The sequence below is a fragment of the Mustelus asterias genome, chromosome 3 (genome assembly GCF_964213995.1).
Source record: "Mustelus asterias chromosome 3, sMusAst1.hap1.1, whole genome shotgun sequence".
Classification (NCBI taxonomy): Eukaryota; Metazoa; Chordata; class Chondrichthyes; order Carcharhiniformes; family Triakidae; genus Mustelus; species Mustelus asterias.
Genome location: NC_135803.1, coordinates 90,754,817 through 90,773,018, shown reverse-complemented (window position 1 = coordinate 90,773,018; position 18,202 = coordinate 90,754,817). Strand labels below are relative to the sequence as shown.

General features: G+C 47.5%; 1 protein-coding gene across 1 annotated transcript in view; it reads left to right on the top strand.

Moving 5' to 3' along the window:
• Positions 1–18,202, top strand: part of cacna2d2a (calcium channel, voltage-dependent, alpha 2/delta subunit 2a) — a 1,197,503-nt gene that overhangs the window by 300,237 nt on the left and 879,064 nt on the right. Inside the window, exon 3 of the mRNA XM_078209320.1 lies at positions 12,287–12,403. Within this exon, the coding sequence (XP_078065446.1) occupies positions 12,287–12,403 (117 nt within the window). The remainder of the gene's footprint in view (positions 1–12,286; positions 12,404–18,202) is intronic.

Here is an 18,202-nt window from a genome sequence, read left to right as displayed (position 1 = left end):
GAAAACCGTAGTCATTCTTTCCCCAAGAGATACTTCAACCTTCATACGTAGCCACAGACATGGCAGACTCTCCCTCACCCAGCATTCATGCAATGACACTTAACATTTATTGGCTGCCACCATAGCCAGAGGGCTATGAGGTTTGTCACTTTGGAGAAGGTCTTTTGCAGCACTGCTGCCAGTCTGATCTTCATGGTTACCCGTGTGGCCTTCCTGTCCTGCCACCAATTGAAGCCCTTATTGAGCAATTAATATTCACTTAAGGACATCATCCCACAGCTGCTGGTATCAGTGCTGGATCAAGAAATCCAGTATCAGAAAAGAGGCAAACTACTGAGAGCCATTCCCATCCTTCACTGCTGGTCTCTACCCCATCCCCCCATGTTCACCATTCTGTGACCACCCCCCTTCCCTCATACTCATCCAAGGTCTGGGATCCAGCATGATACTAGGACTCAATTGGGTGTCATACTATCAGGTGGCATTCCCTCCTCTGTGCCGCTGCTGTTTGATAGAGGCTGGCAGCTCTCAGTGGGCAGTACTTCTGCCCCTGGGCTCCTTGATCCTGGGAAGGCTCGCCACTGTCCAGTTAGGTGTCTGAGTGTCACTTAGTTCAGAGAACCTTACCTAAAGAGGTGACATGGGGCCCTTGCAGGCTTTCCAGCCAGTAGGCAAACCTAAATACAGCATACAGTTTAATCCTGCATATAATTACAACCTGACATAGCATGCATATAATTCCACTGTGACACACAATGTCCATAATTACACCCTGACACACTCTATGCATAATTCCAACCCAACACACTCTGTTCATAATTATATCCTGATATATCTTGTGCATAACTACACCCCAACACACATACCCTATACATAATTACACCATGGTACACACCTTCTCCAGAATTACAGTCTGATGCACCCTCTGCATTAGTACATCCCGACAAATCCTGTACATAAGTACATCCCAACAAATACTGTGCATAATTGCATGCCTATACACACACCCTGTACATAATTACACCCCAAACACACACCCTGTATATAATTTCACTCCGACATACACACTTTGCATATAATTACACCTGACAAACCCCTTACAAAATTATACCCCAACAGACATCCTGCACATCAGTACAGTCCAACACAGTCTGTACATAATTAACCATAATAAGGCCTGTACATAATTATTCCCTGACATTCTCTATACATAATTACACCCCGACACATAATTACATTCTGACACACCAGGCCCGATTTTACCATCAAGTTGCGCCCGTTTTCGGATGCGAAAACTTGGTAAAGTCGGGCGTGAGGCGAGTAGCGCAATCCGCGCCCACCTCCGTGCTGATTCCCCCTTTACCAAGGCCCCAAAATGGCCACGATCAGGACCGTGCCTGAAATGGGCTGCATGCCCAACCTTACTGGCACTTCCCCCTTTACCACAGCATTCCTCCATCCCGAATCGGCGCGAAACAGACATGCTTCACAAAAGTCTGATTTGGGCACTCCAGTTAGTGAGGAGGTAAGTGTTGAGCATCCGAAGCCTCTCTGCTTGAGATCGGTAGGGGGGGGAATGGGGGGGTCCACTGCCACTCTGCCTGAGATCAGTGAGGGGGAAGGGGGGTCCGCTGCCACTCTGCCTGAGATCAACGAGGGGGAAGGGGGGAACGCTGCCACTCTGCCTCAGATCGCTGAGGGGGTGTGGTGAACCACTGTAGTTGTCTGTTTATGTGATATGCCTGGACACGCCGCTGCTGCCTCAATCCGGGGCTCCGCCTTTCCCGGGGTATAAAGGTGACTGCTCTCCGCCCCTTTTGCCTCAGTTCGGATTAGCTATCGGTTCGGGAGTGCTCCAGTTCTTTTGTTAATAAAAGCCTGTTATTTCGCAACAACGAGTCTTTGCGTAATCAATGGTGCATCAATTTTATTAACAAAAATTTTGGGATGGAACAACTCTTGAAACCTGATAAATTGGACTTGGATCCACAGGCTGTTGGGGCCTCAAACTCTTTTGATCACTGGCTGCGCTGCTTCGAGACCTTCATCGCCTCCTCCTCCGTCATCGTAACTGACATCGACAAACTACACGTGCTCCACGCCCGCGTCAGCGCTCACATCTTCGCGATGATCCAAGACGCAGAAACTTACCAGGAGGCAATCGATCTCCTAAAGAGCCAGTACAACCGGCAGCCGAATGAGGTCTACGCCAGACATCTGCTGGCCACTCGCAGACAGCAGCCGGGGGAATCGACTGAACAATTCTTGCGCGAACTGCGTGCACTTGGCAGAGCCTGCAGCTGCAAGGCCGTTTCAGCCGCTCAAAACGCCGATGACCTGATCAGAGATGCCTTTGTCGCGGGCATCAGGTCGACCTATATCCGGCAGCGTCTGCTGGAACAAGGTGGACTGGACCTGAAGAAAACTGTGGAGCTTGCCGGCTCGCTGGAGGTGGCTTTCCGGAACCTCGAGGCCTACACCCCCCGACCATGAGGGCGCACCGTGGACACCGCGACCGCAGCCATCTCTGTACCCGGGAAGGCCGCAAACCTACGTCACGCCCCGTCCCGACGCCGAATGGACCACTGCGGCAGTCTCCGGAGGCCCGAGGTGCTACTTCTGCGGCCTGGAGGAGCACCCACGACGACGCTGCCCGTCGAAAGAAGCGATCTGCTCTGGCTGCGGTAAGAAGGGCCATTACCTGAAAGTTTGCAGGGCAAAATCAGCCCCCAGGCCCAGCAGCGCCGCGTGCGATCCGCGGGAGGCACCGCCTTTGATGCCATCGGCCGCGTGCGATCTGCGGGAGCTGCCATTTTGGACGCCATCGGCCGCATGTGACCCATGGAGACCGCCATCTTGGACGCCATCAGCCACGTGCGACCCACGGGAGCCGCCATCTTGGATGACGTCAGCCGCGTGCGAGTCACGCGGGCCGCCATTTTGGGAACCGTTCACCGCGTGCAGCCCCTCGCCTAACCCGACGGTGGCCTCGGTCGCGTTGGACCAATCCAGGCCTCACCAACTCGCCTGGTCTATGATGGACATCAAGGTAAACGGCCACACTACTAACTGCTTATTTGACAGTGGGAGTACGGAGAGTTTTATCCACCCTAACACGGTGAGGCGCTACGCACTGCCAGTACTGCCAATGCAGCAATCAATCTCCATGGCTTCGACGTCCCAATCGGTGAATGTCCTTGGCTACTGTGTAGCAACTCTGACTGTACGGGGCACGGTGTACGAGAAGTGCAGGCTCCTCGTGCTGCCACAGCTCTGCACTGCCGTACTACTGGGGCTAGATTTCATGTGTCACCTTGGGAGCGTCACCATGGTGTAAAACGGGCCTTTCCCCCAATCTCCGTCCAAAATCCACAGCTATTATACCAGCCACTGCACACCACCTGTGGTCTCTCGACCCTTAAAGTCGTCCCTCCCTCGCTCTTCGAACACCTCATCCCCAGCTGCAAGCTCATTGCCACCAAAACCAGACGGTACAGCGCTGAAGATAGAGTGTTTATTAAGTCCGAGGTGCGACGCCTCCTGAGGGAGGGGATCATTGAGGCCAGTACCAGTCCCTGGAGAGCCCAAGTGGTGGTTATTAAGACTGGGGAGAAACATCGCATGGTTATCGACTACAGTCAGACCATTAACCGATACACGCAGCTGGACGCGCATCCCCTTCCCCGTGTTGAGGGTGGTGAGGTATTGGGGAAGGTATCAAGGTCAAGGGTGGGTACCGGTAGACAGGAAGGTGGGTTGAAGTGTGTCTACTTCAATGCAAGGAGCATCCGGAACAAGGTGGATGAACTTGGGGCATGGATTGCTACTTGGGACTACGATGTTGTGGCCATTACGGAGACGTGGGTAGAACAAGGACAGGAATGGTTGTTGGACGTTCCGGGGTATAGATGTTTCAGTAAGTGTAGGGAAGCTGGTAAAAGAGGTGGAGGAGTAGCATTGTTAATCAAGGATAGTTTAACGGCTGCGGAAAAGCACTTTGAGGGGGATATGCACACTGAGGTAATATGGGCTGCAGTTAGAAACAGGAAAGGAGCGGTCACGTTGTTAGGAGTTTACTATAGGCCCCCAAATAGTAATAGAGATGTGGAGGAAGAAATTGCTAAGCAGATTATGGATACGTGTGGGGGTCACAGGGTAGTTGTCATGGGGGACTTTAACTTTCCAAATATTGATTGGAACCTTTGTAGGTCGAATAGTTTGGATGGGGCACTTTTTGTGCAGTGTGTGCAGGAGGGTTTCCTGACACAATATGTGGATAGGCCGACAAGGGGTGAGGCCACATTGGATTTGGTACTGGGAAATGAACCGGGCCAAGTGTTAGATTTGGTTGTGGGAGAGAACTTTGGAGATAGTGACCACAATTCTGTGTCTTTTGTTATTGCAATGGAGAGGGATAGGGCCGGACGGCAGGGCAAGGCTTACAATTGGGGGAGAGGTAATTATGATGCGATTAGGCAAGAATTAGGGGGCATAAGATGGGAACAGAAACTGTCAGGGGAAGGCACTGATGAAAAGTGGAACTTTTTCAAGGAACAAATACTGGGTGTCCTTGATAGGTATGTCCCTGTCAGGCAGGGAGGAAATGGCCGAGTGAGGGAACCGTGGTTCACGAAAGAGGTGGAATGTCTTGTGAAAAGGAAGAGGGAAGCTTATGTAGGGATGAGGAAACAAGGTTCAGATGGCTCGATTGAGGGTTACAAGTTAGCAAGGAATGAGCTGAAAAAGGGGCTGAGGAGAGCTAGGAGGGGACATGAGAAGTCCTTGGCGGGTCGGATCAAGGAAAACCCCAAGGCTTTTTACTCTTATGTGAGGAATAAAAGAATGACCAGGGTGAGGTTAGGGCCGGTCAAGGACAGTGGTGGGAACTTGTGTATGGAATCAGTAGAGATAGGCGAGGTGATGAATGAATACTTTTCTTCAGTGTTCACCAAGGAGAGGGGCCATGTTTTTCAGGAAGAGAAGGTGTTACAGGCTAATAGGCTGGAGGAAATAGATGTTCTGAGGGAGGATGTATTGGCAGTTTTGAATAAACTGAAGGTCGATAAGTCCCCTGGGCCTGATGAAATGTATCCTAGGATTCTTTGGGAGGCGAGGGATGAGATTGCAGAGCCTTTGGCTTTGATCTTTGGGTCCTCGCTGTCCACGGGGATGGTGCCAGAGGACTGGAGAGTGGCAAATGTTGTTCCTCTGTTTAAGAAAGGGAATAGAAATGACCCTGGTAATTATAGACCGGTTAGTCTGACTTCGGTGGTTGGTAAATTGATGGAAAAGGTCCTTAGGGATGGGATTTACGACCATTTAGAAAGATGCGGATTAATCCGGGATAGTCAGCACGGATTTGTGAAGGGCAAATCGTGCCTCACAAATTTGATAGAATTTTTTGAGGAGGTAACTAGGTGTGTTGATGAAGGTAGGGCGGTTGATGTCATATACATGGATTTTAGTAAGGCGTTTGATAAGGTCCCCCATGGTCGGCTTATGATGAAAGTAAGGAGGTGTGGGATAGAGGGAAAGTTGGCCGATTGGATAGGTAACTGGCTATCTGATCGAAGACAGAGGGTGGTGGTGGATGGAAAATTTTCGGACTGGAGGCAGGTTGCTAGCGGAGTGCCGCAGGGATCGGTGCTTGGTCCTCTGCTCTTTGTGATTTTTATTAATGACTTAGAGGAGGGGGCTGAAGGGTGGATCAGTAAATTTGCTGATGACACCAAGATTGGTGGAGTAGTGGATGAGGTGGAGGGCTGTTGTAGGCTGCAAAGAGACATAGATAGGATGCAAAGCTGGGCTGAAAAATGGCAAATGGAGTTTAACCCTGATAAATGTGAGGTGATTCATTTTGGTCGGACTAATTTAAATGTGGATTACAGGGTCAAAGGTAGGGTTCTGAAGACTGTGGAGGAACAGAGAGATCTTGGGGTCCATATCCACAGATCTCTGAAGGTTGCCACTCAAGTGGATAGAGCTGTGAAGAAGGCATATAGTGTGTTAGCTTTTATTAACAGGGGGTTGGAGTTTAAGAGCCGTGGGGTTATGCTGCAACTGTACAGGACCTTGGTGAGACCGCATTTGGAATATTGCGTGCAGTTCTGGTCACCTCACTATAAGAAGGATGTGGAAGCGCTGGAAAGAGTGCAGAGGAGATTTACCAGGATGCTGCCTGGTTTGGAGTGTCGGTCTTATGAGGAAAGGTTGAGGGAGCTGGGGCTGTTCTCTCTGGAGCGGAGGAGATTGAGGGGAGACTTAATAGAGGTTTATAAAATGATGAAGGGGATAGATCGAGTGAACGTTCAAAGACTATTTCCTCGGGTGGATGGAGCTATTACAAGGGGGCATAACTATAGGGTTCATGGTGGGAGATATAGGAAGGATATCAGAGGTAGGTTCTTCACGCAGAGAGTGGTTGGGGTGTGGAATGGACTGCCTGCAGTGATAGTGGAGTCAGACACTTTAGGAACATTTAAGCGGTTATTGGATAGGCACATGGAGCACACCAGGATGGTAGGGAGTGGGATAGCTTGATCTTGGTTTCAGATGAAGGTCGGCACAACATCGTGGGCCGAAGGGCCTGTTCTGTGCTGTACTGTTCTATGTTCTATGTTCTATCTCTGACATGGTCAATCAGAGTGCACAATATCGGATGTTCTCCACCATTGATTTGAAGTCTGCATACCACCAGCTCCCTATCCGCCCAGAAGACCGCCAATACACTGCCTTCGAGGTGGATGGCCATCTCTATCACTTCCTTCGGGTCCCCTTTGGCGTCACCAACGGGGTCTCGGCTTTCCAGCGTGAGATGGACCGAATGGTAGACCAGAACGGGCTGCGGGCCACCTTCCCGTACCTGGATAACGTCACCATCTGCGGCCATGATCAGCAGGACCACGACACCAACCTCCAAAAATTCCTCCACACTGCGGAACTCCTCAACCTGACCTATAATAAGGAGAAGTGCGTATTCTGCACGCGCCGCCTCGCCATCCTTGGTTGTGTTGTGGAGAACGGGGTCATCGGCCCCGATCCCGACCACATGCGTCCCCTCCTGGAACTTCCCCTCCCCACCACCCTCAAAGCACTGAGGAGGTGCCTAGGCTTCTTCTCATACTACGCCCAGTGGGTCCCCAATTATGCGGACAAAGCCCGTCCGCTCATCAAATCCACATCTTTTCCCCTAGTAGCGGAGGCTCGGCTGGCCTTTGACCGCATCAAAGCGGATATCGCGAAGGCCACGATGCACGCCGTAGACGAATCCACCCCATTCCAGGTGGAGAGCGATGCGTCTGACTTTGCCCTAGCCGCCACTCTTAACCAGGCGGGCAGACCCGTGGCCTTCTTCTCGCGCACCCTCCAGGGCCCTGAAATTTGACACTCCTCTGTCAAAAAAGAGGCACAAGCCATCGTGGAGGCTGTGCGGCACTGGCGCCACTACTTTGCTGGCAAACAGTTCACCCTGCTCACGGACCAATGGTCCGTTGCCTTTATGTTCAGTAACGCGCAGCGGGGCAATATCAAGAACAATAAGATTTTGAGGTGGAGGATCGAGCTCTCCACCTACAATTACGACATTTTATACCGGCCTGGGAAGCTCAATGAGCCCTCAGACGCCCTGTCCCGGGGGACCTGTGCCAGCGCGAACCTAGACCGGTTACAGTCTCTCCACGACGACCTCTGCCACCCGGGCGTGACCAGGTTCTTCCACTTCATCAAGGCCCGGAACCTGCCCTATTCCATCGAGGAAGTCAGGTCTGTAACCAGGCACTGCCAAGTCTGCGCGGAGTGCAAGCTGCACTTCTATCGGCCAGACAGAGCGCACCTCATCAAAGCCACCCGCCCTTTCGAACGCCTGAGCGTTGACTTCAAAGGCCCCCTCTCCTCTTCTGACCGCAAAATATACTTCCTCAACGTCATCGATGAGTATTCGCGGTTCCCCTTTGCTATTCCCTGCCCGAATATGACCTCGGCCACGTTCGTCAGGGCCCTGCACAGCCTCTTCACCCTGTTTGGTTTTCCCAGCTATATTCATAGCGACTGGGGTTCCTCTTTTATGAGCGACGAGCTGCGCCAGTACTTACTCTCCAAAGGCATAGCCTCGAGTAGGACCACCAGCTACAACCCCAGGGGGAACGGACAGGTGGAGAGGGAGAATGCGAAAGTCTGGAAGGCCGTTTTATTAGCTCTCCGGTCTAAGGGTCTTCCAGTCTCCCGCTGGCAAGAGGTCCTCCCTGATGCGCCACACTCAATTAGGTCACTACTGTGCACGGCTACCAACACCACCCCTCATGAACGCATGTTTGTTTTCCCCAGGAAGTCCTCCTCGGGGACCTCACTACCATCGTGGCTGATGTCCCCAGGCCCTGTCCTGCTCCGGAAGCACGTGCGGACCCATAAATCGGACCGCCTGGTCGAAATGGTCCGACTCCTCCACGCCAACCCCCAATACGCCTATGTGGCGTATCCCGACGGGCGGGAGGACACGGTCTCCATTTGCGATCTGGCCCCCGCAGTTACTACGTCCCACGGCCCCTCACCCCCAGCTCCCAACCTTGCCCATGATGCACCAGGGTCGCAGCACGCTCATCTAGCTCCTGTGTACGGCACGCCTGAGCCCCAGGAGCAGCCTCCACACACCCGGCAGTCTGAAGGCGCTACGGACGGCTTCACCGATTATGGACTGGCGTCTGACTCATCACTGCGGCCTCCTGAACCGGCACCACGGCCGACACTGCGGCAGTCGCAGCAGCAGATCAAGCCCCCGGAGAGACTGAACTTGTAACTCTGTGACAGTCGTTCCACCACCTCGCCCCCGCCGAACTTTTTTTTAAGGGGGTGAATGTGGTGAACCACTATAGTTGTCTGTTTATGTGATATGCCTGGACACGCCCCTGCTGCCTCAATCCAGGGCTCCGCCTTTCCCGGGGTATAAAGGTGACTGCTCTCCGCTCCTTTTGTCTCAGTTCGGATTAGCTATCGGTTCGGGTGTGCTCCAGTTCTTTGTTAATAAAAGCCTGTTATTTCGCAACAACAAGTCTTTGCGTAATCAATGGTGCATCAGGGGGAAGGGGGGGTGTCCGCTGCCATTCTGCTTGAGATCAGCGAGGGGGAAGGGGGGTCCGCTGCCACTCTGCCTCAGATCAGCGAGGGGGAAGGGGGGGTCCGCTGCCACTCTGCCTCAGATCAGCGAGGGGGAAGGGGGGGGTCCGCTGCCACTCTGCCTCAGATCAGCGAGGGGGAAGGGGGGTTCCGCTGCCACTCTGCCTCAGATCAGCGAGGGGGAAGGGGGGTTCCGCTGCCACTCTGCCTCAGATCAGCGAGGGGGAAGGGGGGGTCCGCTGCCACTCTGCCTCAGGTCAGCGAGGGGGAACGGAGGTCCGCTGCCACTCTGCCTCAGATCAGCGAGGGGGAAGGGGGGTCCGCTGCCACTCTGCATGAGATTGGTGGGGGGGAAGGGGGGAGGGGCCTGCGAATGGTCTGAGTGGCGGGAGGGGGTGGTGGGATAAGGGCGTCAGGAATGTTGTGGGGGGTGGGGCAATGTCTGCGGAGCCGGGGGTGGCATTATCCGACCCGGGAGCGATGTGGCAGGGGAGCCGCATTCTATCATTTTTTTTCTGCGCATGCGCGGCTGGAGGCATCGATCGGAGCTGCAGGATTTTGGGCGCATTAAGCCCCGCCCACAGGCTTGTGCAGCGCAATTCGGAATTGCCGATATTTTTTCAGGCAGAGTGCATATGGGGGCGCCTGAGAACGGATCTAAAAGTTGGATCTGAAACACTCCCAGTTTCAAGTCCGCCCAGCACTTAGACTCAAAATGGTAAAATAGGGCCCATCGTGCCCTATTAGTTACACGCTGATGTACCATGTACATAATTATACCCTGACACGGCCTGTACATAATTACACTGCAACACACCTTATGCATAATTACACACCGACATGCTCTGCCTATAATTGTACCCCAACTCTCCCTGTACATAATTACACCCCAACATACCCTTTTTACAATTATACCTCAACATATCCTGTACATAATTACTCCCTGACCCACTCTGTACGTAATTGCACCCTGGCTCACTCTGTACATAACTACACCCCAACACATCCTGTGCATAATTACAGCCAGAACCACACTGTACATAATTACACCTCAACATATCCTGTACATAATTATACCTGATCCACTACATACATAATTACATCCTGAACATCCTGTAAATAATTACACCCCAATGTACCTTTTACATAATTTCGCTGAGACACCCTGCACATAATTACACCTGAATAAATCCTGTACATAATTACACCTGAAACACTCTGTATATAATTACACCCGACTCACACATACTGTACATAATTACATCCTGATACACCATGAACATAATCACACCCCAGGGATACACCATGTACAGAATTGGTGTGTATGTTGGGGCATACCCCTTTAAAAGAATGGATCAGGTGGAGCTTGCCTAGCCAGTCTTGTGCTGACTGTGCGAGAGAATAAATGTGTTAATAAATAGTTCCAGTTAGTTTACTTCTACTGACCTTGTGGTCTTTTATTAGTCTTTATATCAGACCTCAAACATAATAACTGGCAACGAGGCTGAGCCATGGACTGTGTATCACTGCTGAGAGAGGGAGAGGGAAGGAGGCATATCACCTTTGCATCAATGTCTTTGACAAAAACAGAGGAAACACATCTCCAGGTCGAGAAGGGGGGGGTTAAATATCATACATGGGGTGAAGAAATTCTCACATTTCCTATACGGCTGGCATTTTGTGCTGGACCTGATCATTCTGAGAAAGCTTGATGGGGTAAATGCTGAGAGACAGTTTACCATGGTTGGAGAGGCTAGAACCAGGGAGCAAAGCCACAGGCTAAGAGGATGGCCATTTCAGACTCAGATGAGGAGGAATTTCTCTAACCAGAGGGTTGTGAATCTTTGTAATTCACTACTGCAGAAAGCCGTGAAAGCTTGGCTATTGGGTACATTTGAGGTTGAGATCAATAGAATTAGGATATGGGGATCTAATGGGAAAGTGAAGTTGAGGTAGAAGATCAGCCATCTTGTTAAATGTAGTAACAAACCCAAGAGGCTAAATGGACTCCTCCTTATGTCTACTCCATATGTTCTTATGATTTGACATGAGGATGAGAATTTTAAAATTGATGTGTCGCTGGATTGGGAGCCAGTATAGATCAGGAAGCATGGATCATGGGTGAACGTCTGCATTTACACATATTTGTATGTGCAATAGTCTGGAATCATTATTAAATACTTTTTAGATGTACATTGTGTATGTAAAAGTCATTTCTACTTCTCAACATCACGCCTGATAGCTTCAAATTGCTTTCATTTATAGTGCAATAGAAACAGAACTAGTTACAAGTGTCATCAGCAATTGTTGATGTGTCTTCCAGCGTCCAAGAATGGCAGAGAAATCTGTGGAGCTATAATTAACAGCAGAAATAGAAAGGATGGGAAGTGGTACTTGCTTTTGAATCAGCAAGGTTGGTGATTTTCTAGATGGCTTAAAAAGAATTTAGTGATAGTAATAGCAATGGACACGTGATTCTTCTCAGTACATTATAAAACATGAAATTATACCTTAGGAATAAGCAACTTTTAATAAGGTAAACAGACCTGTTGGTTTTTCAAAGATCAGTATCTACTTCCGACCTCCTTCAATCCTTCCCTGCTGAGAACTGTCAGTAGTTTCTCCTACCCATTTCTGTTTGCTGCTTCCCTGCGACGACTGACTGCTGTACTGCTTTATTACACTTTTCAATGAAAAATATTCTACCTAATTTCATTCTTTCCATATAATTGCTGTCCCTTGTAATTCAAATAGTCTGCCTTTTCTCATCCTTGCCATTTTCCTTGTGTTGGTGTATGCTTGAAAATTATCTTCATAATCTTGCAATCCTGGTGTGACCATCTTCTCACAGTAAGCCTTATGCTTATAAGTCTCGTATTCCAGTTGAATCTTTAGCTGAGCACTCTTGAAACAGAAGATTAATTCCCTTGATTATTTTCAAATCATTACAATACCAATTGTTTCACTAAATGTTCCTCATTCTGAAGTGGTGATGGTGACTGGATTGTGATGCTCTCAGTTCTTTGTGTCCATTGACGACCACTTAGTTCTTTTCTCATTTACTAGCCTTGTTCTGTTTCCATAAAAATTGTCTGGTATTGCGTGTCATTGTTTATGACTTGGTCTCTGAAAAAGCGCCCCTGATTCAGTACCTCTTCCATTCTTTTTTCCAAACCAGCTGTATGATGACCATAAACACCTATTTGAAATCAAAGAGAACATTGCCAGCACGCTAGTGGAAAGAGTGGCTGGTGATATTGAGAAGCTTTTGGACAAGAAGGTGGAAGCTCTGGAGGTAAGATTTTTAAACATTGTCCTCTTCAGCCTCAAAGACATTTGTTTCATTGCTGAATTGAGATTATTGGCTATATTGTGTGGCTTTGTGAGCTGGTGCTCCCAGAGAGCCTGTTGACAGATAGACTGTGGCTAGTGATATCCTGTATTCAGAGAGGCTGGTTGGTAGATAGACTGTGGATCTGTGATGTCCTGAGATCGGAGGGCCTGGTCGGGAGATGGTCAGTAGGCTGTGATATTATGTGGTCAGAAAGGCTGGTCAGGAGATGGATTATGGGCTCAATCAGTGCTCCTTTCGCAGACCAGATTCTAGAATCACTCCTTCTGTTTTTTTCCCCCAATAGGCTACTAAAATAGAATTAGTAATCTCTCAGAGGTTTGAAGTTTTTGGGTTGTTCTGGCTAAATATAACACTGGTTAGAATACAATGTAGTTCAAAAACATGTTTTTCTTTTGCTGGTGTGTGAATGTATTAACATTGGCTACTGCCTTGAATACTTATTTTCCAAATGCAAATGTAACCAATATTGGTTGTATCACCAAGTATCACTTTGAAAGTTGATAAGTCACCAGGGCCAGATAGATTGTTTCTGAGGCTGCTGAAGGAAGTCAGGGAGGAGATAGACAATGCTCTGAGGATGATTTTGCAATCCTCACTAGATATAGGGGAGGTACTGGAGGACTGGAGAAATGCAAATGTACTTCCATTGTTTAAAGAGGGATTGGAGGAAATGCCAAACAATTATAGGCCAGTTAGTCTTACACTGGTGGTAGGCAAATTAGTGGAATCAATCCTGAGAGATAGGATTCACCGTCACGTAGAAAGGCATGGACTTGTCAGGTATGGTCAGCATGGATTTGTTAAAGGAAGGTTTTGCCTCACAAATTTGATTTAATTCTTTGAGGAAGTTACAAGAAGGATTGATGAAGATAGTGCAGTAGATGTTGTGTACATGAATTTTAGCAAAGCGTTTGACAAGGTTCCGCATGGCAGATTAGTCAAAAATGTAAAAGCCCATGGGCTACAGGATAATGTGGCAAACTGGATTTAAAAATTGGCTTAGTAACAGGAAAATAAGTAATGGCCGATGGATGCCCTTGTAAATGGAAAATTGTTTCAAGTGATGTCATAGGGCTCAGTGTTGGGCCCTTACTGTTTGTGTTATATAATAATGATTTGGATGTGAATGTGGGGGTGGGGGGGGGGGGGGAATTGGCAGGCAACACTATTGCGAAGTTGGTGCTTGTAAAAAAAGTGCATGGTCCCTTAAAAAGTAGTGTTTTTCTGTGCTTAGAAAGTTAAAAAAATGCAGGTGCATAAGATGCCAGTACACAGACTGAAACATTGTGTCAAAGGTCAAACAGCAAGGCTGCCTTGGTAACAGGCTTCAGGCACTTGAATGTTTGAATTTTGCCCAGTCAGTTTAAATTAGGCACTTAGCTACCTGCAACATATTAGATTTGAAATTGGTGTTTTGGTAACCTGAGAACCAATCATATTGTGGGAAATATTGATATGTCATCAGGGTATAAGAGACGGGGGACAGTGAGACAAACAGGGAGAGCACCTGCCACCTATCAATGCTCACAGCTCTCAGAGAGAGAGAGAACTGCTGGCTCTCATGCCTCATTTATTCTTTGAAAAAGCCTCGAAAGTGAAGATAGCAAAGAAGAAGATAGAATATTCCGGAAGATGACAAACCTGGTTGTAATTTAGAGAGTGACTAAAATTCTATTTTTTTTGTTAATAAGTGGGAATTGTATTTATCTAAACAGCATTCCATTAGAATAGTGTTTTATTCGGTTTGTTAATAGTTTAATTAACCTGTTGGCTGTTAGTTAGATAAATAAATTGTTACTTATTAATTTTACAGAGAGAGTCTCAGGTAGTTACTTTGATTTAACCACTAAAAGTTGCTGAAGAGCAGATCATACTATTTCTCACACACTTTTAACAGATTATGAGGTGAGGTACTCCTCTTTGAGTGGTTAGTTCTCCGAGAGGGGATCACCCTCCGCTCCATAACAGCACAAAGATTGGCCAAATAGTGGATAGTGTAGAGGATAGCTATATCTCGAAATAAAAATATAGATAGATTGGTGAAGTGAGAGGTAAAGTGGCAGATGGATTTTAACACAAATGTGAGGTCAAACAGTTATGGGGAGTACACAATAATGGGAATTTACTAAAAAGGATAGATGAAGTGAGAGATCTTGGAGTACAAGTACACAGGTACCTAAGTAGACAAGGTTGTAAAGAAGGCATATGGAATGCTCTCCTTCATTGGCAGAGTTATGTAATATAGAAGTAAGGATATGATGTTGGAATTGTACAAAACACTGGTGAATCCACAACTGGGTATTGTGTGCAATTCTGGTCACCACATTAAAGGAAGGATGTAATTGCTCTGGAAGAGTGCAGAGGAGGTTTACAAGAATGTTGCCAGGGCTAGAAAACTAGCTGTGGAGAGTGATTGGATAGCTTGGGATTATTTTCCTTGGAACAAAGTAGGCTGAGGGATGACTAAAGACTGAGGTGTAGATAATAATGAGGAGCAAAGATCGAGTGGACAGGATAAAGTTGTTTCCTTTGGCTGAGACTGATAGAACCAGGGAACGTAGATTCAAAATAAGTGGCAGATGGTGTAGAGGGGACACGAGGAAGAACTTTTTTATGCAGAGGGTAGTGGGTCTCTGAAATTTCATGCCCGAGTTGGTGGTAGAGGCAGAGACCCTAAGCTCTTTTTAAAAAGTACCTGGATCTGTACCTTAAGTGCTGTAAGCTACAGGGCTGGGTGCAGGATGGTGGGATTAGAAAGGGCACCTGGGAGTTCTCGAGCTGGCATGAACAAGATGGGCTAAATGGCCTCCTTCTGTGCTGTAACTTTCCTATAGTTCTGTGGTGATTGAAGGCTCTTGGTTGTATTGGATAAAAATCAGTAATACTATGTGCTGGGCATGAAGTGGTCTCCAACCTGTTTGATGTCCATTTGCCTGGTGAGGCAAATAGCATTTGATCAATTTTACTCTTGTCACCTTGCCCTAATCTTATTGCCTTGCCTCTGATGCTGGTGATTCCTGAGATTTTGTGAGGTTTTTGACTGTGTTTGTGGCTGGCTGTATTTTGCCAAGGAGGAAATTCACTTGTGGCCTCAGGTATTCCTGGGCAAGTAAGACTTTCCAGGATGCTGAGAGCTTCTATTGCTGATGTTAAATCTAATTTTAGAAAACGTTTCCTTCTGCCACTGTCACCAATGCTTCCTGATCATCTCAGTGATCTTGAACTTTCCCCAGCATCCCACTGGTTCCCACTATAACTCCAGTCTCACAAAAATGGCAGAGAACCAGTTACCTTGGGCTATTTCTGGGAGTTTCTGCATTGACTGAAAAAAGGCAGAACTTCCCATTGCTTCTTACAAGCCAATTGATGGGCCAAGGTGGGAGAGGAACGCGATTGGCTCAGGATCCTCTTGTCTTCTTATTCTTGTTTCTGACATGGAAAGGAAGCCAACCTTTCAATGGCAGCCAGTACCTCCAATACAATTCAGCTTACCTGCAACTACAGGGGCAAGAGGTGCCCGATTGACAAGAATCCCAAGGAAATGCTTTCTATCCATGCAAATGCGTTATCCTCAATTTCATAAATCCTAATATAATGTAATAACCTCTTTTGTTGCATATACAGTAGCATATACTTTTTGAAAATCCAAAAACACTATCCACTCGTTCTATCTTACTAAATTCTATCTTACTAATTTCATCATCAAAAAACTAACAGATGTGTTAAATATGATTTCCTTTGCTAAATCTATGTTGACTCGACTTAACCATATTGTGACTTTCTAAGTGCTCTGTTACTACTTCCCTAATTATAGATTCTAGCATTCTGGTTGCTACTGATGTTAGACTAACTACCCTGGACCCTTTCTCTCTTCCTCCTATTTTAAACATTGAGATTATATTTGTGACCTTCCCATCCTGGGGAACTGCTCATAGAATCATAGAAACCCTACAGTGCAGAAGGAGGCCATTCGGCCCATCGAGTCTGCACCGACCACAATCCCACCCAGGCACTACCCCCATATCCCTACATATTTACCCGCTAATCCCTCTAACCTACGCATCTCAGGACTCCAAGGGGCAATTTTTAGCATGGCCAATCAACCTAACCCGCACACCGCTGGACTGTGGGAGGAAACCGGAGCACCAGGAGGAAACCCATGCAGACACGAGGAGAACGTGCAAACTCCACACAGACAGTGACCCAAGCCGGGAATCGAACCCAGATCCTGGAGCTGTGAAGCAGCAGTGCTAACCACTGTGCTACCGTGCCGCCCTTAAACTGCTCTTAACTGCTCTTAAATCTAATAAATTCTGGAAGATTAAAACCAATGCATCCACTATCACTGAAGTTATGTCTCTCAGAACCCTGGGATCCAGATCATATCGACACAGTCCCATTACTTTCACCAGCACTATTTCTTCACATATTGGTTTCTTTATGTTCCTCATCCTTAGTGGACCCTTGGTTCCCCCATTGTTTCCAGAATGTTTTTTTTCTTGTCTTCCATAGTAAGGGAAGATACAAATATTTGTTTTCATGCCTCTGAAATTTCCTCATTCTCCATTATAAATTCAGTTACCTTGCCTCTAATTGGCTCACATTTACTTTCACTACTCCTGAACAGCTCTCAACCAAGGCAGCTGATCTGGGATTATTCTTCAGGTCGGCAGGCTGTAACAAATGGGCTTTCACACTGATCAGTACTTGGGCCTCAGCTATTTAAAATCTACATTAATGACTTAGGTGAGGGAATTGAGATTAATATTTTCAGTTTGTTGATGATACAAGGTTGGTTGGAGAGTACATGGTCAGGAGGAAGGCTGCAGAGTGACACAGACAGGAAGAATGAATGGGCAAGAACATGGCAGATGGAATATAATGTGGCAAAGTGTGAACACTACCTTTTGGTACAAAATGTACAAAAGTAGAATCTTCTTCTGAATGGTGAGAGACGGAGAAATGTTTGCACCAAGAGGGACCTAGATATCCTTGCACATAAATCACAGAAGGTTACATGCAGATACGACCAGCAATAAGGAAGGCAAATGGTATGTTAGCTTTTGTTACAAAGTAGTTGCAGTATAAGAGTAAAGAAGTTATGCTATAATAATACATGGCATTTGTGAGGTCACACTTGGAGCTCCGTGTGCAGGTTTGGTCTCTTTACCTAAACAAGGACATACTTGCACTGGAGGGAGTAAAACAAAGGCTCACTGGATGAACTCCTGGGATGAAGGGCTGACCTTTGACTTGGGAGCAGTACAGTATGGGCTTGAAACAATTGAGAGAAAAATGATCCACTGGCTGCAGAGAACATTTGGGGATTAACATAAGATCAGGAGCTAAAATGGACAGGATCCTTGAAGTATTGGAAGGAGTGATCACAGCGTGATAGAATTTCAAATTCAGATTAGAAGTGAGAGGACAGGATTATATACAGGATAAGGGGTGATCTTATAGAGGTCTATAAAATAATGAGGGCCACAGATCAGCTAGATAGCCAATATCTTTTCCCAAAGGTAGGGGAGTCTAAAACTAGAGGGCATAGGATTAAGGTGAGAGGGGAGAGATACAAAAGTGTCCAGAGGGGCAATTTTTTCACACAGAGGGTGGTGAGTGTCTGGAACAAGCTGCCAGAGGTAGTAGTAGAGGTGGGTACAATTTTGTCTTTTAAAAAGCATTTAGACAGTTACATGGGTAAAATGGGTATAGAGGGATATGGGCCAAATGCGGGCA